At 39.2% G+C, this 27,390-nt stretch overlaps 1 protein-coding gene across 1 annotated transcript in view; it reads right to left on the reverse strand.

Moving 5' to 3' along the window:
- Positions 1-291: 291 nt before the first annotated feature.
- LAMA4 (laminin subunit alpha 4) overlaps positions 292-27,390 on the reverse strand; it is a 100,356-nt gene continuing 73,257 nt past the window's right edge. Inside the window, exons 22-38 of the mRNA XM_054821485.1 lie at positions 25,641-25,774; positions 24,372-24,543; positions 22,164-22,295; positions 20,959-21,101; positions 17,365-17,500; positions 16,066-16,203; positions 14,405-14,538; positions 12,914-13,078; positions 12,078-12,231; positions 11,190-11,383; positions 9,012-9,201; positions 7,996-8,151; positions 7,000-7,159; positions 5,839-5,969; positions 3,141-3,234; positions 2,025-2,144; positions 292-597 (exon numbers count right to left, since the gene is read on the reverse strand). Coding sequence (XP_054677460.1) covers positions 452-597; positions 2,025-2,144; positions 3,141-3,234; positions 5,839-5,969; positions 7,000-7,159; positions 7,996-8,151; positions 9,012-9,201; positions 11,190-11,383; positions 12,078-12,231; positions 12,914-13,078; positions 14,405-14,538; positions 16,066-16,203; positions 17,365-17,500; positions 20,959-21,101; positions 22,164-22,295; positions 24,372-24,543; positions 25,641-25,774 — 2,499 coding nt within the window. The 3' untranslated portion in view covers positions 292-451. The remainder of the gene's footprint in view (positions 598-2,024; positions 2,145-3,140; positions 3,235-5,838; positions 5,970-6,999; positions 7,160-7,995; positions 8,152-9,011; positions 9,202-11,189; positions 11,384-12,077; positions 12,232-12,913; positions 13,079-14,404; positions 14,539-16,065; positions 16,204-17,364; positions 17,501-20,958; positions 21,102-22,163; positions 22,296-24,371; positions 24,544-25,640; positions 25,775-27,390) is intronic.

Genomic DNA, 27,390 nt, shown 5'->3' on the forward strand with positions numbered 1-27,390 from the left:
AATAATCTTTGAACACAGTTATTTGCAATGTAAGTCTGTTATCTAGCTTTATTCTTTAATGTGCATTAGCGGATCTTTTCCTGCAAAACAACGGGTGACCTAAGGTATGGAATGAAATAATGTAGAGGATCTATCTGGAAAGTAACATATTTAATATAATTTTCATTTATTTTATAAGCCCACATTTTCATATAATGGACTGGCCACACATACACTATAAGAAATGGTAAAGCTCACTCTTGTGGTATAGTAAGAGAAGTGCAGAAGCAACAGCCCTTTATTCTTCAGTGATTTTTGTTTGCACATAAACGTTAGAAGTGACCCTTAAACATACTGTTTCCTGTAGATGGATCCTTGATGTTTTCATTCTTCTGTTGATGAGCATGGTTTCTTTTGTTCTATTTTTCTTTCTGTGGTCTAAGGAACTTTACGGGATTGATGCAGTGCACTATCAGGCCGCTGGACAGGTATTGATGCTTACAGCACCACTAACCAAAGCTGCTTTACTAAAACTCACTGGTTTTTCATCAATCATGAAGTTACGAATACAGCCAATGAAAGAGTTGCGTGTAGTCAGGCTGGATGTTAGCAGAGACTCTGGAAGAAGTAGATTAAAAAAAAAAAAATTAGAGCTCATGATGACCAAAACAATCAGTTTGGTGGCAGAATCTTTTCAATTTACTGCTGACTGCAGCTCTGCTGAATCTTCTGTGGGTCTTTTAAAATGTCTGGCCCACTGCCAGTGTCCTAGAGGCCATTAGAGTAAGGATAGGGGGTTATCTACATTTATGTACATAGTCAATAGAGGCCCAATCTTGCATATTTTGACAGCTGCATTTTCTTTTAAGTACAGAGTAGATGAATCCTAGGGTGCATGTTTGTAATTTCTTTTAGTATTACATGTATTGTCATCTGTGTCTGATTTGTTAGTTTGCATTTAGTGTACTATATTTACATGTATTAGTTAGTATTATATCTTGTTTGTTGTCGTGTAAGTTTTTTCTGTGTCAGGGTGGTAATAGCATTATAGAGCCCATGTATGGCATTGCTTTAGTATTCCATAGTTAATGTAGAAGTAGAAGACTGTTATGAAGCAGAATAGCATTTGCAATTACCACTTTATATTACCTCTCTGGAAAGAGTTCTGTCCTAATAAAATTCCAGTTTGGATTTAAAGAGTGAACAGGCATCTGCACATAGATTTTATTTTTCCCTTTAGGCTCATTTTTCCTCCTAGTAGTGTGGGATGGATGAGAACATCATGCACTCAAGCCACTAATCCAAGATAAGCAATATAATAAATTTTGTAGTTAGAGCTGTTCATGATTGACATGCAAGGGACAGAGAAATAATGCTGCATGTTTTCAATGAGAAATGCACAGGAGATGACTTAAAAATTGAATCACGTAGTGTCGATTACAGTTTGTATATGAACCCCAACAGAGTAGCTCTGTCTGTTGAATACGGGAAGTAAATGTAGTAATCTTGGCCCACGCTACACAGATGGTCTGTGAGTCACAAATTCACATTAGCAGACATCTGTGCAATAGAAATCACTAGTCAGAAAAAGAATCTTCATGTTTTGTCTTGTGTTCAGATGCCATTGCTTGAAGAAGAGGAAAGAAGCCTACCAGCAGCAAAACCTTAAGACTCCAGTTATAGTGTCAGTGTGTTTCCAATCCCATAAATAAATAAATTATTTCTTAAAAAACAATATGGCCATACTGGAAAGTAAAATGGAAAAAAAGCAATTTATTTTCTAGCTGGCTGACTTCTCTACTGAGTCCATACCTGACCCTCCAGCAACTGTGAATGTGTTAATTTCAATGAAGCAGCACTTTTTTTTTTACTTTGAGAACTTGAGGCAGAACATTTCTGATCAGCTCATGAGCCATTGAATCTTACTAGGTTGTTCACACAAGATATGTTTTGTTCTTTTTTGAAATGAAAACTAAATCTATGCTTTCTCTGGAAACGGTGTTGAAATTTGAGAACAAAGTACCACAAAGCTGCCAAAAACTTACCTGGTACACCTCCAATGAACACTGGCTCCCTGTGATCAGTTGCCTTTGGATTTAGAGGCCCTACCACATGGTTGACTTCAGAGTCTACATCCAACTGCACCACATTAGCATCTCTAATAACTGAAAGCAGAAGGAACAGAGATCAAGAAGATCGTAAGAAGTAGCACCCGAGTTTTCTGTGACTGACAGGAGTTATCTGTTTGATCTGAGGAGTTTGATTTAGTGTTTGCTAGATTGGATGTGAGCCATCAGTGACAGTATGTGGGCAGATTCTGGCATAGAGCAGGGCAAATGGAAGATGCAGTGTGGGAGCAAGGGTGCTTTTGAGTGGGCCTCTTGATTGCTGGCAGCTGTGTCTAGGCTGCAGGGTATGAGCGTACAATGGCGTGTGGCATAGAAAAACTGTTTGCCAAATTATTCCCAATAGGCGATGTACTAGAATGCAGTTAGGTTTCCTCCTTGCTTGTGTGCCTGGGTTTCCTTCAGAAGAAAACCAAAATGCATGGGGAAACGGTGCACACTCAGATCTCTTCTGTGACACTGGGAGACATCCCAAGTCAGCATCTAGACAGGAAGGTAAGGGAGTTGAAAGTGATGGAGGTTTAGAAGTACCTTTTGACTTTCAAACCCAGGGAGAAGGATGGCTGTCTGGCACAGAGGCAGAATCCTGACTGTAGACATCTCTCTGTGTGAGGCAGTGGCTCCCCAGATCTGTCCTGTAATTTGACCTTTAAGGGCAGTGTATACTTGGGCCTACTACATTCTACCAACTTATTTAACCTCTAATTAGGAAAAGAAGAATATCGTTTGGTATACAACTTAGGAAAGGTTGCCAGCATTTCAGCTAGGCTGTCTTGTGTTCTTTGAACAAGGAGCTTCCATCTTTGCTTGTTCTGCATAGGAACTTGTGCTTGTCCTTCCAGGAAACTCTACAGTTCCTATATCTGAGGGACAAATACGACTGTGTCTTTCACACAAACTTGTGTCTTGACAGGAGAAGAGGAAGAACTGAAAATATGACTCTATTCCCAGTGCACTAGCCTGTGGAGATGGATATCTGGGGAGGAAGAACTAGGCTCTGTCACCTTACTTAAGAGATGATCACGTTTTACTGACCTGCAATTCGGTGCCACCTGCCATCACAGAGACTCTGTTTCAGTGTCACTGAAGTTGAAAAATCCCTGATTCCATTGTTCAGTTTCACAGTAACCTGGGGGAAAATAATGTAGTTGTCATTGTAGACCCCCTCCTGTTCTCTTTTTTCCTTCTGTTCTAATAATACTGTATTCCCCACTCAAACCATGTCTAGTATGTAAGTGAAAGGAAAACATGATTTAATGAAATTCTTTAAAATAATTCACAGATTTAGAGTGGGTTGTTTTTTTTTTTTTAGATTCAATAGTTCTGCAACATTTCTGATTTGAACTCAAGGAAGAGTTCAAAAAAAGATTAAAAAATAACAGCTAATTTCACTCAAATTTTCTACTACTGCTACTCTATAATTTCCTGTGTGGTAAATTAGTGTTTAGAGGCATCAGATGATGTTTTGGCATCTTGCTAGCCACTTAATAAGGAAAACAGTCATGAAAAACCCAAGTATAAACAAACAGACAAGAAGTGAGAAAGGAATAGATAGGGAACTTAAGAATGACTTTCAAGTTACTTGTTCAGGCTTACCAGCAGATCTCTGGCAATGCTAGAAAGTGAACCTAATTCTGAATTTTGCACCTCTGCTTTTGTTACGTGGATTGATATCTTTCTGCCTGGAAACGTTACGGCAGCAGCAGAGCAGCGTCATGTCCCTATTGGCAGAGCACAAGATTCCCAGTGGTGATTGCCAGAGAACTCCAAACACTGAGTCCAGCCACTCAGGCTTTTCACATGTCTAAGTTGTCCCTGATAATGCTGACACCTTGTTGACTGACAGTGTTGCAAGGAAACAACTTATATTTAATTTATGGGATCTTTGTTTCAATATAGTTGTAACTAAGAAATTTTTAATTTATTTTTCCATGAGGGCACGAGCAAAGAAAAATGAAATTATTCTCATTTTCTCCCAACATTGGACACTTTTAAGATTCGGCTGGATGGGGTGCTGGGCCATCTTGTCGAGACAGTGCTTTTGTCTAGACAGAGTTTTTGGCAAGAAAGGTTGGACCAGATGATCCTTGAGGTCCCTTCCAACCTGGTATTCTATGATTCTATGGTTCATGTTCTCTTTTATTCACTCTTGGACAAAATATGTAGGAGTGATTGAAGCAAATACAGAATCATGAGAGAAATCTTTAATAAATCACCCAGACAAGCTGTACTGATAGAGAGAGATGCATACATTTAAAAATGAAATAAAGGTGCCGATTGTTCTTATTTGTCCAGCAAAAATGTTCTCACAAAACAGGTCTTTGGTAATGCATTGAAAGAGGGCAGATAGTTAATGGTAAAAACCACAGATGCTTACCAACAAGGTAACTGGTGTACCTGTTGCAGTGACAAGCAGGGAAGAGCTGCTTTTCCAGGGTGAATTTTGTTTATGAATTGCATATATGTTATACAGCAAGTGAGGTTTGAAGCAGTACGTGAGGAAATATCTTTTGTTAGACCAACTGATACAGTTGGAAAACCAGACAAGTTTCTGGACATGCAAACCTTCCATCAGATTTTTACATAAGAGGTACTTGGCTGGACCAGTTGTATCCAGATGCAGCCTTTAAGTGTGGCATGATACACAGCAGTACATCGTGCTTTAAGTTCGTTGATTCACCAAGGACTAACTACAGCTTTAAGAATGGGCTTTACCTTATCTAATCAGCTTTCAAAAGTTAGGTGCGTAACTGAAGCACATGTTCTCTCTATAGTCAATACAGAAAAATAGATTCTCTGAATGACAACTCATTTAGTCACCTATATTAGACACCTGCTTTAGGATAGGATGAATCACCATTTCAATCACTGTCCACTCAGTTGCTACTGTAGGTTCCTGTTCTTGTAAGAAAGGTGACAGTATGTTTCCTCAGGTGTTGCATTTCTAACTGAGGTACAGCCAGCCTCACTTAAATACCCTTCCACTCTGGTTGACAGATACTGGCTAGTGCACTGCAGTGGTTAAAGAATATCCACGCTGTTTAGGCTCTTGACAATGGGAGTTTCTTTTTTGCAAAAATAAAAAATAAAAGATTTCCCCTGCTCTGAACCTTTGCTTGTTTTGTCCACTTAGACTGTAACTTACTACTATATGTGTGCAATGTGTAGCATAAAGGGATCCAGATTTTAGCAATGAATGTAATAAAAAATTAGCAACAGCAACAACTGTTTGGTAAGTTCATTTCAAATCTCTCTCTTTTGATTGACAGCCTTACAAAAATCCAGAGGGTCTAGAAACCAGATCAACAGACAATCAGAGCTTTTCCTTTCCCTTATTCTCCCCATCCCACACATATATGTTAAAGAAAGAAGAACCGGAGTGCAACTCAGACTTCTAACAAAGCAGAAATAAAAATTCATCAACAGTTACCTTACTTGTAACTGTTACACATTTTTAACATGTGGATGAGAGAGGCGCACCAAAGTCAGTGCTCCTGCTTCTTTTCAACTGCTCATTAAATATTTATAGTTGGTATCAGTAAAGTGATCTGATTTTGTCTTAGGTGTTATTTTTTGTATTTTAAAATAAATATCTAGGTTTCCTAATCTAATATTTAGGAGAGAAATAAGAATCTATTAATGGCAAATTTGTAAGACAAAAGCTGCGTATAGCAGAGCCCAAGTAGGTAGGAGAGGCAGTCAACGCAGTGGAGGAAATGTGACCTTCGTATACCTGTCCATTTCTCATGTGCATATTCAAGTACTCTCCATTCACGCTGTGACCATGCAGTAGAATTCCTGAGCTGCTTCGGGGACGTATTTCAAAAACAACTTCAAATTTCAGGCCTAAACTGAAGGATTCATCTGTGAGGTAAAAAGAATAACATTCTTTTTGTATTGAGTTAGTGATGAAATTGGACATTTATTCAAAATCAAAATAGAAATTCGAAGCCCAGGGTGGAACTTATTTGTCCTGTCTTTAGAACTATTGAAACATGTGCCAGTACACATACTTGAAGAGAGGGCATGGTGTGCCGTCAATGATCCATTTCAACTTTTGTTTTGATTATGTTTGCTTGTAGTACTAATAAAGGTTTCTTTATTTTTCTCATTATTTAAAAAATATATTTTGTTAAAAAATATTTCTTAGCAATGAAATGGACAGCAGAAGGTAAATTATCTGTATTTTTTGGCAGTTTCTTACTGTGCAATTTGCTAGACATTCAGCAGTCTTTATACAGTGAGGAGGAGTTCACTTGAGCTTTGATGATTCAGTAGAGGAAACTCCCTTTTTCAATATGGTGGCAGGCCAGGGAGCAAATTAGAAACACTGTCTAATTCTTCTTGATGTTGCTAATGAGTAGGGTTGTGCAGTTTCCTTTCCTGTTCAGAGCAGAGCCTATGTGACCAAAAAACCCTCATAAAACACTTCCTGGAACACAGCAGGCGTAAATGACAGAAAAGATGTGTTCTGTCATGCTGTTCGTTATCAATACATGCAGAAAGCCTTTCCTAAGGATTTTTGAATTACGTGTTGTTATATTAATTAAAAAACCTAAGGGATGACCATTTGCTGGTGTACTTTGTCTTAGCCACACTGACTTCTATAAGTCTATGATAATTTTTACCATATTATAATCTGTTCCCTTGTGAAATTATTCTATTTTTTTGAAATACATACATACAGATTTATTTATGTAATAACTTGTTAAGTTTCATGGTGACATGGTGACGTGTCAACATCAGCTGCTTGCCACAATAGTGATCTGTGTCTAATAATCATTAAAGCTCACAGCCTCAGAAATTACCACACTCTTTAGTGAAATATGCCATTCTGAGGCACAGTGAATACTACAATCTTATTATGGGATACATTTGTTTAGTAGTGTCTTACCAAGGATGACATATCCTCCTTCTGATGAAAAGTATGTTCCTGCTTCTGATGGGCCTTCAAAGCAAGGTGTTACACTAAATGTCTGTGAAGCTGAAGTAATTGATCTTCCATTGAGCTGTAAATTGCTGAGACAACCACTAAAACTGTAGACAGAGTTAATCTGAGAGGGGGAAAAAAAGCATGATTAGTAGATAAACTGCTGTGGAAGGAAATAAACTCTTCTGACCTTAATTGTACTTGTTTATGAGCTGTAAGGCTGTGATTGTCTGGTGCATCAGTTTTGAATTAAAAAACAGTTTCCAGAGAAGAGAACCAGGACAGATGCTTTTCGTAGCCTCTCATGTCTCTTTTATGACTTCAAGGTAACTCCAGCTTGTGTTATTTCTCAAACAATCCTTACTGAACCGTGAGAAAAAAAGCGCAACTAGAGCAAGGCAGCATTATACATACTTCGTACCCTCAAGGCAAGACAGAGGTCTACTTTTTCTAAGTAGTGTATCTATCTTGTTCGGCACATAACACTAAAAATTACCTTGAAGGAGACGGTTATGTTCATTTTTGCTTTGACGCTCCTTTCCATATACTTCAGTACCATGATGTAGAGCAGAATCCTGACTTCTAGGTGCTGTCTTAAAACAGAGGTACTAAGACGACACTAAAATCTCTCTGAAACTCATCCATATCTCAGACCTTAGGGTGAAACTGATCTCACATAACTTTACTTGTCTTATCTAAGCTTGGATGTCACTAGGATTTCTCTGTTCCTCAGGGACCACTGGCTTTCCAGTTGCTGCTGCAAATCTCTGGAAGTCTAGCTCAACTACCACCAGCCCAGCCCTGTGGGAGCTTTGCTATCCACTTGAGCTGAGCTGTGTGCTTCTCAGTGTGCTCAGAATTCAGGTCATAATATGCTTTTGCCTGAACTCATCCCTACAGTCAGCTTTTGCATTGGCTGTACACAGAGTTATGGGATGATGTAATGGGTGTCTGCTTTACCTGGATATTTTTTACAGCTTTTCCGGGAGCTACACCCCCAATATAGAGTGGTTCAGTGACTTGCCAGGTATTGGCATTACCGTTGAAAGGTTCTTCCAGTACTCGGAGACCATCAATTATCAAGCGACCAATATTTTTGCCTCTAATAAATATCACCTAGAAAGGGAGGAAAAAAATTTGGATGATTACATTCACCTGTTGAGGGAACACTCCTGTGCAGTGGAAGAAGATAGGAAGTTTGAGAAGAAAAGCTTGTAAGTGATACTCTACAAGCCTGTTCTATTTACTGCCAATATTCTTTGCTGGACAACCCTCCCTTCACATGCGTGTAAAGGCTATATAGTAAAACTGCTGTCTGTCTTACATTTTGGTGTATAAGGCAGAGGTAATCAAGGTGTCACAAGGCCTACTGAGATCTGCCCATCATATTTGCATATATGATTCATTGGTACAGTGTTGTCACTGTTAGCATTTTCACAGTCTTCATCAGTTTTATGGTCTGGATTCATCCAGCCTGCTTTAAATACTTAAGTGCCCAAGTTAGGAGCTTAGTAACTTCCTCTGTAGTCAATGAGGAGAGAGAGGTACCTACAGAGGGAAATTCACCTTGACCCCTAAAATTGTCTTTTATTTTCATAGACTACAGAAGGAGTCCAAGACAGCTGTTCTCCTTGCTTAGGCACTTCAAAGAAATTTGCTGAACAAAATTATCCTAGTTCTTTGTTTCCTAGCTAACTTAACTCTTAATTGCCTCACTGTTCTGCTTGTTTCTGTCACTTCTGTTCAGCTGTTAGTGTTGGGAATTGCTGGATTTTTATAACTGACTCACTTTCCTGTCCCTAGTTAATGACTTGATAAAATGCCACGTGGAAGATCTAAAAATATTGGCAGAAGTTTCTCAACATATAGGTGTGGTTATGAACACATGAATGACAACTCCCTGAGCTGTCACATCAGCAGTGTCTTTACTGTGGCCTTGATAGCATGCGCCATCATGATTGCTTTCTTTTACTTACATTATGCCAAAGGCCATCATTGTATTTCTCTTGGCTCTTAATCCTTATCTTCTGATGACCAGCATTAAACATAAAAATGAGTCGGCCATGAGCAACGAAAAGGGCCATGAAGTTGGTCTCTTTTTGATCCGAGATGTAGAAAATCATTCCATGAGAGGAGTGAGTTTTCAGACTGATAGAGAATTGAGCTCTGGCACATAAAAACACAATATTAAAATTAGAGCAGATATAATAGACTTAAATCAAACTGCAGGCAGAGGAAGACTGAGATTTTCCCCTCATCCAAAGGAATATACATCTCCTTTATGGAAGTGGTGTTTCTGAGAAACATTCCATACTGGTTTTTGGAGTAGAAGTCAAAGTTGGAGAAGAAGCTGCCTTGCAAGGAACTTGTTTTCAAAAAAATTAAAATCTCTGGAGTGAATAAAATCAATACAGACAACCAATAACTGGTACTATATGCACTACATTTCCATTCATGTTGAACAGCAATGTTAGGGGACTTTTTAACTGTGATGACATGGAGGCCTGACAGTTCACAAATCTTTAATGTTAGTCCAAACTCACTGCTAAGCTGCTGCTTCCTTGTAGTTCCTTCTGAAGTCCAAGATAACCTGTCAAATTATACTAACTTGGTTTGACACTGTCAACAATGACGATTTCTTGAGTAATTGGTATTATTACTTTGGGTCTAAAAAATGGCATAGCTGTACTTGTGTAGAACAGTGTCAGAACTGATTACTCCTGCTTCTCATGTCAGGTGACTAGCTTAGCTTCCATTCTTTGTATTGCCTGAAGGATCTCTAAGTTCCCCAATGCATGTGTGTAGATTCAAGGGACTGGAGCGCAAGTCTTACGAGAAGCAGCTGAGGGAACTGGGGTTGTTTAGCCTGGAGAAGAGGAGGCTGAGGGGAGACTTTTTTGCTCTCTACAGCTACCTGATAGGAGGTTGTAGTGAGGTGGGTGTTGGTCTCTTCTCCCAAGTAACTAGCGAGAGGACGAGAGGAAATGGCCTCAAGCTGTGTCAGGGGAGGTTTATATTAGATGTTAGGAAAAATTTCTTCACTGAAAGAGTGGTCAGGCATTGGAACAGGCTGGCCAGAGAGGTGGTGGAGTCACCATCCCTGGAGGTGTTTAAAAAACGTGTGGATGTGGCACTTCAGGACATAGTTTAGTAGACATGGTGGTGTTGGGTCGAGGGTTGGACTTGATGAACTTAGAGGTTGGTCTTTTCCAACCTTAAGATTCTGTGATTCTATGATTCTATGATTCCACACATACTTAGGCCCTTGCCAATATTGGTTGTTTTGAAACATCACAGGTCATTGGTTTTTTAAAATGCACATTACAATGATGAAGCTGTGATAACAGTTGTAAAACAAATATGTCTTGTAGGGATGAAAAGACATATTAGAGTTTGGGTTTTCCTTCTTCATATGGGCACCATCAGGACTTCCTTAAGCAAAACATTCTTGAATTAAAACAAATGTAATGCTTTTTTTTTATTTAAGTCAGGAAATAGCACTCTTCTGAGTTAGTGGTCTGGTATGCTTCCAGGAAGTGCTGTGTTGTTGAATTTATAGTCTTTCATGGAAAGTATTAAACCAAAATCCTTTGTTGGTCATAACATAGCATATGGCATATTCTGTGGGAGCCTGAGAATTAAACGCCCACAATTACTTCAATTTCTATTATGGCTTGAATTGGACATGGTTTTCATAACTTTATGTCCTACTGCACTGTGTAGATCCCTAATCATTAAACAGCTGACAGCGTCCACTCAACGCGTAACTGCTTCATTTCTTGGTGAACTGTCGTGTTCTTTTCCAGCTCCGCTCTAATGACATCGCTTCTTGCATAGAGACCAAAGGAACATTCCTTGTATAGACCTAACATCCTCAAAGTCTTCATACAAATAGGCAAGGAGACACATTTTGTTAGTATACAATGCAGATGAAGACTCCGCAAGAGGGATGTAACTGGAAACACATTCTATTTATTGCTCTGACTCAACTGAAACACCTTTTAATATATCCTAACAACATGCTCTATACAAAAATTGGCCTAAGATATAAAGGAAAAAGTCAGAGTAACAGCAGAAATGTGTCCTTTTTCTTATTTGAAATACATCTTTCTCCTCCCCAGTATATTAAATTTTAAGTTCTAAGGTCCCTTTACCTTTCACTGAAATCCTTTGGTATGTGGTCAAATTCTTGCCGGCTGTTTGCTGTTCCTCCAAACTGATATGCATGTTCAGTTGCCTTGGGATTCATGGGCAAGTGGCACTGAGGGTCTCTTTGAATATTGGCTTCTTGATACAGTTTTTTTAGGCCATTCGAAGGCTGTGAAATCTTGTCTTTATCTCTTCCCACCTTCACAGAAAGATAACTATTAACCAGAAACTTTAACTAAGATTGGACATAATAAAACAACAGTATCATTTATATCTAAGCTAATTTTTCCTTACAGAAGTCCCAGGAATGGTTCCAAGTCAAATTTTCCTTGAACAGATCTACTATAGATGCTGATTTAGGGCAGAAGAAGGGATAAACAGAATACTTATGTAGCTAACATAATTGCAATTCTATTCTTTTGCAGTTTTCCTAATTGAATCTTTTCCTCTCTGCTTTTGATGATATCAGCTATACTATAAGGCATAAGAGGACACGCTTGGACTAAAAGTTCTGCATGCTGGAAGAAGGTTTTTTTCACATTTATATTAATGTGTGCTAATTGTACCCAGCAGAGAAAGCCACACAGAAGTAGCTGAGAACAGAAGCGAGCTTGTTGCCTTTAGGATATAGAAGAAATCAAGAAGGCTTGTTTCTGCAGTACTTTTTTGAAGATTCATAAATTTTCTTTTACAGTTCTAGCAAGAGAGAATGATGCAAGTAAGGCAGTCATTTGCAGCAACGGAACATGTAAAGGAACAGGATCCTTCATATATCTGAAATAGCCTTCACGTGGTATGTGTTGGATCCATAATTTGGAGAATTCCTAATCATGGCACAGTATGTATCAACTTTGGAAAATTCTAGGGTGGTGCTGCGGAAATTTGTAGCAAACCTTTTTATTACGGTTTCCTTTGGCTTTTGACGAGTTTTTTCCTTTCTTATGGAGAAGAGCAACTGGAGGAGATTCAACAGGGCATCCATACAAAGAAGTTTGAACTTTCTCAGAGTACTGCTGGAAATCTTCCACTTCAACCTCTCGATCCAACCTGTGTTTCAAAGAGGGGATGACAAGAACAGCTTTTTTCCAAGTGTTGGAATCATCTTCATAAAAATCACAGAATTTCACATTTATAGTTTAAGTGATGTTTGGATTGGCTTTTTTTCATTCTTGGATCATGGATGAAAGTACAGATTTATCAGTCAATGATTGGGTAATGTGGGCAGCCTATACTACTACTGCCTGTTGTATCCATGCTTGCATAAACAGTATCAATCTGCAGCACCAAATTAACTTTAAAATCTTCTATATAAGAACATTTCATAAAGTGATTAAGATCAACAAATTCTAACCATTTTCATGTGACCAACCTCCTAACTTCCCCAGCTTCTGTGAGGTGCCTTAATATCATTTTGTTTCAAAGGCAGAGCTGAAAGCTACATAATATAAATGTAGATTACAGCTATGCAAATTATACATTGCACCAGTAGCATTAGCAGGTGCAGTACTGAAAGCTGATTTACATCAAGTTATTCCCACTTTAACAGTATCTTAACCTAGCAGGTCTGTGCCCACAGATTCCATGGCAAATAAGGTAAGAAATGTATTCACACATACTGTCTAGCCTCACAAAATGAGAGAGGGATTTTGATTGTGACAATAAATCAGCTACTTATTCAAGCTGTCAGGCAGTGACTGCCTGGTAATGTGTTTGGTGGTATGCTACGCACCTAGTGAAGTAAGCGTTGCTTATGCAGCCAGTGAAGTTGGCTTGCTGCGTTCTGAGGGGAGAGCCACCAAAATAAAACTTCTTGATGCTGTCTGGGCTTTTCCCTGCTCTGTCCTTTGCTGGGTTCTTCTTACTTTGTTTCTTGTCGTCAACAGTCAGCTCATATCTACAAAGGCAGAGCATCCATTTTATAGTCTGGTTTCAGAAATGTCAATGCCAATGGTTATACAGCATATTACATGCACCCAAAATGATCTGCTAAGTGTATATTTCACTGAATGGTAGTGCTCAAAGTCATGAGAAGACCTTCTCATTTCCAGCTGTGCAGCAAGCAGCAGTGCAATTAACCCACTGGCAAAGTTGAGTCCAGAGGCCCACGAATTCCATAATATCCTGGAATTAATTGTGAAGTCCAAAAAAATACAATCCACTCAGTGAAGAACAGATAAACTAAGGAATTGCTAATAAATGGATGGAGCCACCATTTGGGTAAAATAAGAACTAAGCACATGCTAATCCTTCTTTCTGCCCCTATCCCTTTTTCCTTCTCGTTCATCACAGTACATTGATGTTTGAGCTTATACAATGTTCTTTACCTAATCTCATTTTGCAACACATTAATTGCTGCAGAAGTCAGGAAGGATTCTATGGCTTTAATAAGAAACTGAGTATAACTAAAGCATCAGACATTGATTTTGTTTGGAAAGTTCAGAATTCAAAACACTTAGGGAAACACGACAGTCCCCAACACTATTCCAAGGCACCTTTTCGCACCTTCAGCTTTTCAAACTATGTTTCTTGGATGTCAGAAGTCATAGGTACAAACCTCCATTTCCATTAGAAAACTGAGAATGACCTCGTTGTATCTGCATAGGCAAGATTCTTGAAGAAAGATGCTTTGATTATTTGATCTTCTAAGAACATTTTAAACATAGAAAACAACAGTAAAACATACCAATAAAACCATGCTTTCAAGTTTTTTTAAGAAGCACATAGAGCGACTTATTCCTTACTGCTGTATTTAGTCTTACATTTATGTCTGTCAGTGCTAAAAATATTTTGAACATGTTCCACTGTTTATATCCCAAATGAATTTTTTTTGTGAAGATGCCTCAATTACTGCACGGTCAATTTGGGATTGCTCTAACAAATCAGAACAATGACTCCTGCTGAAAAATGAATCTCATGCTAGTCTTAAATTATATTAAATTGCTTTCATACCTGAGGACAAAAAAGTACTAAGCTTTTATAAAAAATATTATTTTAGTTTTACTAAAAATTCCCAGCATCTCATGCTCAGGCCAATCTGGTCAGTTGTCAATCACATGGATTTTTGGTTTTGTGTTTTTTTAACTGAATCGATCAGTGAAAAATATCTTTTAAAAAGCCCCACTTAAACATCACTTTGAAAGTGAATATTAAATGATAACATACTTTACAAGAAATATTTATATTCTAAAGGTAGGGAATAAAAGATGCTGGATGGCTTTACCTTTCTGGGGTGACAGATGTAATGATGAAGTGGGTTTTTCCATCATTGTAATTTCGGTCTGGTGATTGAATTTTGGTTCCACTTGCATTTAGAACAACAGCACCTCTGTCCATAGAGATTGATAATACATCTGACTGAAATACAGACAAAAACATCTTCATAAGCAAGTGTAACACAGAAAATTTAACAGTTCTGTGCATTTTCTTGTTATATTTATTTTCATTCCTGCTGTTTTCCCCAGTGGTGCTTTATTTGCAGAAAGGTATACTGAGAAGCAAAACAGGAGATGATCTCATTAGAATTGATATTCTTGCTGTTTTTTAAGCCTGAGTTCTGGGAATTCTGCTGCTGATTATGTCTCATGTATCTGTCACATGAACTTCCATCTAGCAGGGATATATGATGTTTACATTTCATTTATGTTTCTGATACCACTCATACTGTATAGAGTAGCTGTTACTGCAAGATTCCTGCTGTCATAAGACCAATACATTTTTTTTCTTTTCCTAATTCCTTCTGATTAGAGCTGTTCAATCACTCAAAATTATCTCAGGGATATGGTCTGCTGTCTGTGTCAGGCATACGGGATCACAGTGACGCATAGCAGAAATATCGTCTGTTCCATTAGAGCAAGCAGTGCCACTGTGCACTGGTAGGCATCATCCTGTCTCATTCTGTGAAGTGCTAAATAGCTGAACCTCCATTTGTTAAGTAGGGCACTTGGCACCTCATAGGATTAGAGCTTTTGAGTTAAAACCAGAAGTGGTGTGTGTAAGGTCTCATTTATGCAAACGATGTGGATAACTGGCATGGTTACTGATTTCAATTTAAGGTAGTACTCCAGGCTGTAAAATGTAAAAATTCAGGAGTGGTTATCGGTGTCATACAGCCTTCCCTGCTGCACTGCTGATGATCTTCTGCAAGCATGGCAGAACAGACATTTGGGGGTGGTTGCAAATGGTCTGTCATCTGACAGACGTCAGTCTGAGCCTGCAGGATCTTGGAATCACTTTGGCTCACACAACATTTTGGGAGTGCAAGTCCCTGTTTCTGCCCTTGTCACACCTATGAGGGGGCATTTAGAGCAGCCTGGTTTCCTGTAGCTGCAAGGAGCCATTCTCAAGCGTAGCTTTTCCCAGTCACACATGGAGGTCTAAGTACCATCTGGGAACAGAGGCAGCTTTCTGACTGATTTCTGTCAACTCAGCAATGCTCAAAATACCATCCCACTAATTCAAACAAACTTTATCTTTGCTTCTAGGGGATTGTCTCTGGCTGGAAAATGTCAGGCCCTTAATATTATTTGTACTTTGCTAGCACCTACAGGTCCAAATAGGGATTGCAGTGCTGCTGAGCACAGCGAGATCTGCGGTGCATTTCTGCCCAAAGGACTTTATTGAGCACAAATGGATGCATGTTAATTCTAGGCATATGATCAAATCTTCTTCCTAACATCAAAATAATGTCTAAGCATTGCTGGTTTTCTTCTGTAGATCAAATGCAAACTGTGAAAATGAGGTCATCAATGAATGCTTCTATATTGCAGACTGCTTTCTCTATTATGAAACCATGAAGTGAGAAATTACATTATTCCCCTAGTATTGTCCTGGGAAACAATGCAAGGATAAAATAAAACAAACTGTAAAGAAATATATACTTACTCCTTCAGAGTAGTAAAACAGCAGCCCGTTGGGCTGCAATGTCCGGAAATTAAAGCCTCCTTCAAATTCACTAAAGAGGGACACTTTTTGGCTTGATGCAATGAAGCTCTCTCCATTGAAATATGCTTTGCGGGACATCTGTGTGTTAAATAAAACAAAATTGCAAGTAAACCTCAGAAAACATTGTAAAAAGAATGAGTCTATTTCTTTTTCTTTAAAATTGCGGCCAGTTCAGTTCTATAAAACCTTACATTTTTCCTGCATGTCTTAGCCTAATATATATAGGCTTTCCCTCGCATGCTGTGAAAATCTTAAGTGTAGCCATTTTAGACAGTGTAAGCCAAATTGTTCTCAGTTTCCTGGGATTCTTGACCTCATCCTAAGTCTGCTGATGTTGGTGAGCATGAAGACAAGGAGCAGAGGAGGCTCAAGCCTATGTCTGAGCTGTGTGGCACTGAGTCACCATCTCAACATGTGATATATTAGTTTGCTGCTGCACTGAGTGCTGGGGCAGAGCAGGGTGGGTGTTGGACATGGTGGTCTATAACCCTCTGAGTCTCAGGAGTAAAACTGGGTCCAAGATAGGACAAATCGCAGCTAGCTTCCTTGTTGACAGACGGCGAGATTGTGTGATGAGTTCTTCAAGTGGTGGGCTCCTTCATCTTCACAGGTTCACAGCCTGGCTTTGGATAGACATGGCCACAGGATAAAGACCACAAACACTGTTCAGATTTACTGGCCTTGCATTGTAATGGAAAAATAATGAATGATGGAAGGGATCAGAAATGAAATGGCAATTTTCTCGATGTTAATGCTGGTGCAGTTAGTTTATTACAGAGGAAGAGCTGGCCTGACTTAAGTGGAGAACTCATTCAAAGGGTGAATATCTTGCTGTCTTTTTCATTTCAAACATCTGTATTAGGATGCATGTGAGGACAATTCTCCTTGTTTCTTTAAGAAAAAACAAATTACATTGGAATATTTCCTTACAGAATACAGCACACAATTTATTTCAGATCCAACTTTCACATTGTAATCTCACATATGATAAGAATATCAAGTGAAACACCTTGTGCTATAATTCAGGGTGAAAATTGGGTCAGCAGACTTAACAGACACACAGAGACACACAGATACACGTACACATATACCCCCACACCCCACTCCTGCCAGTCAATGAGTGCATTGTCATTTCCTTGGTTGAAGACTTTCATTCCATTGTTTGGAGTAAAACTCAAGCTCACAGCTGTATCCATTGCCAAAATTTTGTTGTTATCTCACAAATGATGTTATACTTACCAGTGAATCCTCTGGGCATCCATAGCTGATTCCCAGGGTTCCTGGTTCTTCTAACAAGTTGAAATCCTTCTTTTGGAACTGGAAACCCTTCATGCAGCCTTTAAAGCCGATATTTCCTGCCAGATGTGAGCTAATGCTGTTGGAAAACATTGCCAAACAAGCTGCAGTTAGATAGCCCTTGCCTTTCTGAACAGACTTTTACCACCAAGGTGTTCTAAAAGAACTTAGAAGAGCCTCAATCATTTGCCTCACTGATGCCCAATTTGTGCATCTTTATGTAAAACAACTAATTAACCACATTATATGTTTTGAAAAGTCAGGATGCACCTGTTGTAATAAATGTTATGGGGGGAAATATATGGGATGCACCTGTTGTAATAAATGTTATGGGGGGAAATATATGGGAGTTCAGAGAGGAGATCCATGTAGAGTAACTTTAAACAGATAAAAATAGCTGCTGAAATGAAAACACTTATTTTATAATGTATTTCTACCCACTTACAGTGAAAATCAATTGATTTCTATCTCCATTTTTTATCATTTTAGAAAAGTTCTGATTTAGTTTAGTCTTGCTTTTACTAGCAAGCTCCATTCTTGCCTTTGGAAGCGAATGGATCTCTCTTTCTTAACAAACAATAATAACAGAGGTCAGGGAAGTAAGAGCAAATTCTGCTTGCTTCTGAGTGGGTTTACATAATCATAAATAAGAGCAGTAGGTGGGCTTCCAGGATCCTTTTGATGTCCTTTTGAGGTAGAGAGCACAGCAGCGTATACCAACTGCTCCTACTCACTGCTCTTAAGTTTTTCAACTCCACCCCTCACCAAGATATCACAGCATTACGGCACAGGGCAAACATAATTGAATTTCTCCTCACAATACTCAAGGTGCATGAAGAAGTAGTAATTTGCCTAAAATCAGAGTCTGTGACAGGGCAAGGAAATGACATGGGATCTGCTGGGTACCAGTCCAGGAGATAACTAGGGAACAAATACACTGAAGGAGTGAATGTGAAATCCGGAGTTTTGACCTGGCTACCTGTAAATGGTCTTTGTTCTTTCAACAGGATGTACCTTAGCCATGGGATTCTTCTCACCTCACAAGATGATACTAACAGCATTGACATCTGCTTCTGCACTAGTTGTCTATGAGTTATCTATTGTAAGGTAGACATTTGAAACATGATGGACGAATCAGGCTCTGGAAATGCTCATTTTTATACATTGGCAAAAATGGACCATCAAGTGAAGTAGCACAGATGTACGTGTACATGTCTGAAATAAGGTGAGAAGAGGAGCGCTGTAGGGGCTTAATCTGCTCCTTAGTGAAATCAGCAGGAAGGCAGAATCAACAGGAAGGCTCCTGCCATCCTCACTGGGATTTGTATCAAAGTGTGGGCTATCAGTCAACCAGTGTGATCTCTACTCTGATTGACCATGAGACTAGCTGGATGCCACAAATACGCTTTTCTGTTAAATGCCATTAACTTAATATTTTCTAGGAGCAACAAGAACTATAGAAGATAGAAGATAGGCTTTAACCTAAAGAAAGGCTTCTGAATTTGTTTCTAACAGTTCCCAGCGCCCAGTGCTCCTACCTCCCTTTAGCTTTCTGCTTTATACAGTGACTGAGGTGGGAGAAAAGTAACATATAGTGGTACTTGCAGATTCATTTATTTGGGGAAAAAAGGCAATTGGCAGAGGAAAGTGCTGTTGCAGGGACTGAAAATACACTGCTTTGAAAGAATATTAAACTCCTCCTCCAAGACTAGAGCTAGTTTCCCCTCCTGCTGCTGCCCCCCAATGTCAGTTAAATGTAAGTCTGTCTAGAAAAAGGAAGCATAAATATTATTAGTAGACAGTAGTAGTAGAGAGATAGTAATAGATAATCAATAGATGATATAATTCTAAGACCGACTTATGCCCCTGATGAAAATGATGTCACCACATTTGAACCGTACTTTTTGCTCCCTACCCTTGTCATGAGAACCAAAGTTGAATACAAAATCAAAGACGAAGGTGTAGCTCTGCTTAAATAATTTCTGTGCACATTTTTCAATACTGTAACTGATCATATTTTTACAATGCCTATAGATTTTTTCTGATACAACTTGTTTATTGAGATGCTATTTTTCCTGCTTTGACAGTACCTTCCAGGTGTTTTGTAGAATAACCACAATTCACTCAGAAAACTGTGGGCATAATTTATGTGATTCATCTTGTATCCTACATTTGTGAACAAGTCTCATCTGCCATTGAACTGCTCAATTGCCCAGATTTCTAGGTCTTTCTGGGCTTTTTCAGTGTTCTCTAGGCTTGATTAAGCAAAGTAATTTTCACCATCGTTTTGTTCTTTGTTTCTAGATCATTAATGTATTTAATACCAGCCCTAAGAGAGATCCTTTGGGCATGTGCTGTAGACTTTTATACTGTGATAATTGAAGAGTTACTACTATGTCCTATTTTCTCTTTCCCAGCTGCTTTCTAATCCACTGCAGTCTTTCCCTTCTCCACCCCACTAGTTTTCTTAATAGCCCCTTATGACAGACTGTTGTAAAGAGCTATTTGAAAAGCCAGATAAATTATATACTCTGTTTCTCCCTTGCCCACCATTTTGTTTGCATGTTCAAATAATTACATGGGATTGAAAGGCACCATTTTCCTTTACATGAAGTTTGTCCCTATCTTAAAAGCTTAATCTGTAAGTATTTTATATCTCAGACATTATTTATTGATTCAACAGGCTCTCCTGACAACAAAATAAGGTTTCAGATTTACCACTAATTCCTAGAAACTATTGTGCAATATTTGCTATTTTCTTTTTTTTTTTTTTACATAGAGAATATTTGAAAGAGATGATGGTATTTCTGTTAGCAGTTGTGACACTTGAAACAGCATCTGGAGCCCTTCTGAAAATGCTGGCCTTGCTGTCTGACCCCAGGAATGAATATTGCCTGTCAGAAAAGCATACCCCTCTTCAAGCAGCCAGTCTGCTCTCCCAGAGCGTGACCCTGGTCTGGCAGATTCCCACTACAGGAAATGAGAGTTATACAGTCTACTGAGATTAAACGTGGCTTCTGTCAAATGGTACGATGGGAAAATGAGACTTTTTATTTTCTTCCCACGCCTACACAGAGCCAGCTGACTTGGGTCTAGAGAGAACCTGAGATGGATCAGAACTGAAGTGTGTAGTAGTAAAAAGATCAACTTTAGATTTGAAAATGCAGTTGGTAGAGGGTTTTGATCCTTCAGCTAGTGCATTGCTCTTACAAAGATCACTTTTTGCAGAGCAAGGAGGAATAGTGATTCTATATATTCATGTGGTTTTTGAAAAAGCCTTTTTGTTTTAAGTTGATGGTTTCTGTTACCCTTACTAAAACTAGAGCGGTTTCAGCAGAATTTACCTGTGCTGGATCAAGCCTAGTCCTTGGTACTTCAGAGCTCTGAAAGACACTTAGAAGAATGTCTGAGGGGTTGTTTTACATAAGGTGTTGAGGCTGGAAAAAATGTTTCATTGTAAGCCCTTCAGCACAGGTCATACAACTTAAATATGGCGATTACTTGAAGATAATGATTGAATCCCAGCTGTAAACCAACCTGGAGTGCAAGATCTCAGCAGGCGCTCCTCCAATGTAGATGTCTGTGAATGGCATTGCTGTTCTTTCATTGTCCACACTTTTTATATGTCGCCTGTCTACTACCAAGATCATCTTCTTAGAATTGTGATATATAATAGAAATCTGAAAACAAAATCATGTGCTTAAAAGTGTCCAAAATACCATCTTTTGTAAGTTGTCATGGTGATTTTGCAAAATTGATTGCATCTTTATATCTTTTTGTTTGAAAAGTTCCTCCCATTTATCAAAGAAGTTGTTTGTAAATCAGAAGAGGCTGACAACAATTACTATTAGGGAGCTTATTTTGACGTCATGATTTCTCTGATTACTGAGACCCCAGGATATTTCACTTAGGAATAAATCCACATGAAAGTACACCATGTCAGATTCTATACTGCAGCAAACAGATAAGCTCCATTAACTTCAGAGTGCTTTCTTGATTTATCCAAGAAGTTAGGGCATACTTCTTAAAAAACTTACTTCATTGTCAAAGCATAAAAGGCTTACTTGTGCTCTGCTTAAGCATGTTGAACAGAACTGTATCTGTGATTGTGGATCAGGAATCAGACTTTGAATTCACATCAAGTAAATGGCAGGAGAAGCAAGACACTAAGGGGGATTTGCTACTGTCACTGCCACTGTTACACTGGCTTAAAGCAAATTCTCTTAAACCAAATGCAAGTAGATATTTTAGATCAGCTCAAGCCTCAGAAATACTATGTATATGTAAAAGACTGCTACCAAATTAATTCTCCCTTCAAATGAAATGGGAAATGCAATATTTCTTGTAATACAATGCATAACAACTAAGATGACATGTTTTTAGTTGAGGAGAGTTGTATATTTGAAAGATATACTTGTCCTGGATATAATTTCATTTTGAATTAATAACACTTTTTCTCCCATGTGAACTGTCCTGACCTTGGCTAGTAATACACAGAATCTCTCCACAAGCGCTGATTTACCAGGAGACAGGGAGAGCCTTCCCTTTCAACCACTCAGTAGTGGTGGGACTTGAATGTGCCCTTTCACATGCAAGGCAGGCATGCGCTCTACTCTTCTGCCTGCTCTACTGCATCACCACCTGGCCCTTTTGCTCCTTCCATTGGTGTTGGAGAAAAGTATTGCCGCTTTGGAGCTACTGGGATAGTTGTCAAATGGCTGTGATTGTAACTGCATCTCTACCTCATGAAATTTAGCGTCATTAATCTGAGCCTTCCTCATGGAGTCCTCTAGCAGCACAGGGCCGGTGCTGAAGCCAAAGTCATAGCGGAGGTGCAAGAAACCGTTGTGCATCTCTAGACTGAAGAACATACTCTGTATAAAACAAAACAGCAGTGAGAAGAGCACTATGATAGTGGCAGCAATTTAAAAAAATTAATAAACATTGTTATGACAGTGTCTGACATTGTAAAAAGCATGCTGAGAAAAGATCTTTTTATTTGCAAAACTATAACACAGTTTCTGGATTATTTTTATGTATATAATATATATGTATATACACACATGCACACATAATTGTTTGATAAACAGCACTTATTTGAAGACTTGGTGAACTGTTTCCCTGTAGGACTAGTATTTGGTAGCACAGTAATGTCAATATTCTTTACCAGCAAAGTATTCCTAATGCAAACACATCTATTTACTGTCGAAGTAATGCCACATGCCCCAAATGAAAAATGTTATACTGGTAAAAGCAATGTTGTGCTAGAATGGCTGTATCTGCATTAGCAGCTTCTGTCACAGTGCCTGTAATAGCTCAGGATTATATCTTTTCACAGCCCATCAGCACTGATGTATTTACTGAATGCTGAGTGATAGGTAGAGTGAATTTACTGTGTATTTGGTTTCTGGATTTCCTAACTATTCCTGCTTCATGGTTTGGCTTCTGTTCTGTGGCTGGATGACCTAAACTTTATAAACAGGACCTCTACTTTAGAAGATCTTTAGGGAGTGCTTGAAATGAAGATCTGTACCACAGAATTAGTCTTGTTCCAAAACTGAACATAAAGAAGCAGAAAGGACAGGTTACAGCAACTGGGTTAATGCTTTTAATGCTAATGTTTGTCTTCTCTCCTAGTGTTCATGCTGTTGTTCCCTAATGTAAACATGGGAACAATAATTCTCAAAAAACTACTGCAGGCCAAGAACTGCTGTCTCTGACAAAAATGAGTCTACTTTCCGAAGTCATTACTTAAAGTAGTAAAAGTAGGTTTTAATCTAGCGCTTTTAAATGAAACTGTAGCTTGGGTTTGTTTTGAACAGCTTAAACTTGAAAATGAAGCAGGGATTGCATTCAGAATATTTATGAGCTATCTTTGCAGAACTGAATAATGGGCCGGCTTACACAGTCTTTCTAAAAGTGCCTGTGAGCAGGCATGGTCTTCCACAGCTATCATCCAGCTTGATTGCAATTTCCACCATAACACACAAACCTCTGGGCACTTTTGCTTGGAAGAAAAATGACTGATCTGCAGTAGAGGCTGTTAAGCTTTTAACAGCAGTTGCTTAGTCCAAAACCTCCTAAGAGCGAAGGTTAGTGGTGGCATGCTATGCTGCAGAGCAAATTGCTCCCCACAGCTCTCCTCTGGAAGTTACCCCAAAGGCAAACACTAGAGAGTAACTCTTCTAATGAGAGTGGATTTTTTTTCTTTTCTGAATGCTCAATGTGGTGGTATATGTAGGTGTCTAGACAAGTATATGTCTGTGGACTCCATCTACTTAGTAAAATGTTTTCTGTGGCTTTACCAATTTGTAATCCACACAGGACTTAGCAGCTTGATGTGGAGATACCCAAAGACAAAAAACCCCGAGTTTGTCTTCAGAGGATATTTGCACGTGGAGTCTACTTTCTTCAAACCCTCACAGAGTTTGCATCACCCTCAAACTTCTGAAAAGCTGTTGATATTTGGATCAAGCCTTTTTATTTGGAGTACTTTCTATTTTCAGTATCTTAAATAAATATTTAACTCTAGTACACCCCGAGACACAGTTATAAAGTGACAGCTACCACAAAGTGGCTGCTTTATGGGAGTTACTTCACAGAAATTTCCTATTGCTTTGCTTGTGCATTCACATTTAAATAAAGGTGGAACTATTAGGCTTAACTGGAGTCTCTCTCAAAATGTCATCACAAGGGTATGACCGGTCTGAAGTCCTGACTGTCTCTGGATGAGAGCAGAATCCAGCTCAGGGCCCTGGCTTCTTGGGGCCTTTGCAGAGCAAGTTCCAGTTCCCTCCCAATGTTTGCATGCACCAGACGAACACAAAGTATTTCCTCTTTCCAGAAGGTAAATGTAAGGACATAAGCATTTTGGATTTTCCATGATGTTGTGAGTACTGGGGAACTTGAGGTGCTCATGGATAAGGGTACCAGCAGGATTTGGTACTCACCCCATTAATCATCAGCAGGATCAATCCGTTGTCTGTAGGCGTTCGAACTTCTATGTCAAACCGAGTCACCTGGCTGAATCTTCCCCTTCTCTCAATGTTTCTTGCCAAGGCATAGCCAGAGCCGTCAAAGAAATAGCTCACAGCCCGGCTCTGAGTGAAAGCCAACTTATTTCTATGAAAAAACAAGCAGGGAAGTAATATTTGGCATATCCCCATTTGAATTTGGGAAAATTTGAAGGCCTTTACAATTAAAATACTTTCTTGAAATAATTGTTCTGAACTGCTGCTTCTTCCTGGCAGCGGTGAGTCTGATGACTGTCTTTCAAATTCTTTCTGGGAGTTTTTTCTGAAAAATGGTGTCTAGGTTTGAAGGTGTATCTAACTCATTCATCATCACATTGTGCTTTTATCCTGTGTTTTGTGTAGAGCACAGGAAAATTCTTTGCTCATCCTTGTAAGGTGGCAGGCCCACACCACCTCCTCATTATAAGGTTACACATATATTTCTACTAACAGCTTGCCCGGTTTGTGCAGAGACCCATTTGAATTCTCCAAGGCCTTTAGCTGAGCATGGGCTCTGCCAGGGAGCCCAGGAGTCACCCACGTGCCCTGTCCTGGAGAGCAGCAGCTTGTGCTCCCTGTGGGAATGGTGTGGGAAGCAATCGTTTGCTCTGTCCCAACACCTCCTGCATTTCTTCCCAGCGAAAGCTGCAAGTTTCTCTCCTGTTCTTTGTATAGAGAGATTCTACTGTTGCTGCCTGTTGTATGAACAAAATGCCTGCTATGTCTGCACTAAACGAAGATAACTTCTGTACGGGCTTTGCTAGCTGAGGGTGGGACTGCACTCAAGTTTACCAGGCCCGCTGGAGCTAACTGGCTGTGGCTGTATCGCTTGCAGTGACAGAATCCGAGTCAGGAGCAGTCCTGTCCTAGGCAAGCAGCGGGGTAAGCAGGGAGCCTGGACCATGCCCCGGCTGACACGGCAGTTTCTCTTTCAAAGGCATGAGCAAGGTTGTGAGATAGTTAATGGAGACAGCAGCAAATCATGGAATACCTCGAGTTGGGAGGGACCCCTAAGGATCATTGAGTCCAACTCCCACATATATATAAAATCAACTTGTTGACGCAACTAGGAGTTAAGAGTGGCCAAGTTCCTTCTGGACCACTCAATATCACCTTCACGTTTGTAATCTAAACCAGGAATGAACCACCAGGACTGGCACTTGCAACAAGCCAGAGCAGCAGAGTGACGGTGGGACTGTCCCCTACCTGGCACAAGGTGGCGATGTGGTGGTGTCGATGTTATAGACGTGCTTGAAGTTGTATAGGCTGATCACATCATCGTTCAGGGTAGCCAGTTCCAGGCAACCGATGAAGCCAGGCAGGTTTAAACTAGGAGGGAGCTGTGCAGAGGGCAAGGAAAAGTAAAAGGAGAAAAGTCACACTATTTGTATACACGATAGCATTTGTGCCTGGGGTCAGTTTTGTCACTGTGCTCTTCGTATTTTGAAACAAATGGGATGGTGCTACCTTGGAATAGTCTTTGCAGTCCTTATCATGATATGGACATTGTGCTGTAAGTTAAAATGGCACACATAAATGGTGTCACAGTGAGAACATTGGGCCAGGTAAGGCAAACAAAAACTTCTTTTGTGGTTTTGAAGGGAGGACACTTGGAAAAGGAGAAAAGGGTTAAGATTTGACTAATCACAGATCTTGCTCAGTGTGTTTAAATCTCTCAGTAGATATTTCATATTTAATGTATAGACATCCTTCCCTGCCAGAAAAATAACTTCATAGTGTGACGAAAGAGAGAGAAATGAGAGAGCTCTTTAAACCCAGGAGACTTGGATTCAAAGTCTGTACCAGTGGCTAATCCTCACTAGGTATCATTTTGAACAGTTAGCAGGATATAGAAACTCCTTCTTTTAACAAAAGTCACTGCAAATGGAATTTAAATAGCCACATTGGTGAGGGGAAAAATACAAAAGAATAAAGCTGACAGAGCTAGTGAATCATTCTTTTAGTATTAAAATACTCTGCCCTGTGGAACAGGTGTGATATTAATAACACCTCTTCTACTTCAGAGTCTGATCACTGCCAGTAACTTTTCTTTGGCTTCTCATTATTTCCATTTTGCTTACAATATAATAATAATGGTAATACAGCAATGCAGAATATGTGTAGCTGTAAGAGAAAATGAGATTCTTATCTGCAGCACAGATACATTTGGTAAATGATTATGTTTCCTTTTTTTCCTTTGTTTCTTCTACTATTCTGTTAAATTATGTTAAGTGTGAGACTTCTAATGGTTAAGTGGTACATTTCATATTTACAAAGTATGTAACAGGGAAGAAAAGGCAAAAGCTTTTAGCAAATAAGACTGTATGTTAATAAATGAAAATGTGTGGTGCTGATTCCTAAGAGAGAAGATAGCCATATGCTTATCAAATAATTCCATGAATCCTTTTCTTCCCATTCCCCTTCTCACCTTCCTTCACTTTGCTCTTTTCCTTTTCCTCTGCTTTGCTCTGGAACAGACCTGGAGGGTTCATTTGCTGGATTACTTTTTTTGTGTGTGTGTGCAACTATTATTCAGTCCTCAGTCCTATTCCCAGGCAATTTGCACCCAGGGCTCAGTAATCTAAAATTCAAACCATGGCATATATCTGGTAGTCATAGCAATGCAAAAGCTCAGGAATACATAAGTGTATTGAGTTAATCTTTGTTTTTATATTGTTAGGAAGGCTGCTTGTAGAACAGTAGTTGGATGTTTTTAGCACCTGCTACAGTTAGCTTAAAGAATTTAGCATTCTCTGAAGTCTTTTCTAAGTACGTTTTCATTCAGCCGTGCCATTTTCATAGCGAAGATCATTCATAACAACTTCTAATTCCAAAAAGAGCACCTGGTATGTTCACAGAAGCAGGTAAGTGAGGTGCTAATTCATGCTGACTACTAGGAACTAGACTGAAGCAACTGTCTCACACAGATCTTCAGGCATGTTTTGCACAGGCAAGT

The sequence above is a fragment of the Grus americana genome, chromosome 3 (assembly GCF_028858705.1).
Source record: "Grus americana isolate bGruAme1 chromosome 3, bGruAme1.mat, whole genome shotgun sequence".
Taxonomy (NCBI): Eukaryota; Metazoa; Chordata; class Aves; order Gruiformes; family Gruidae; genus Grus; species Grus americana.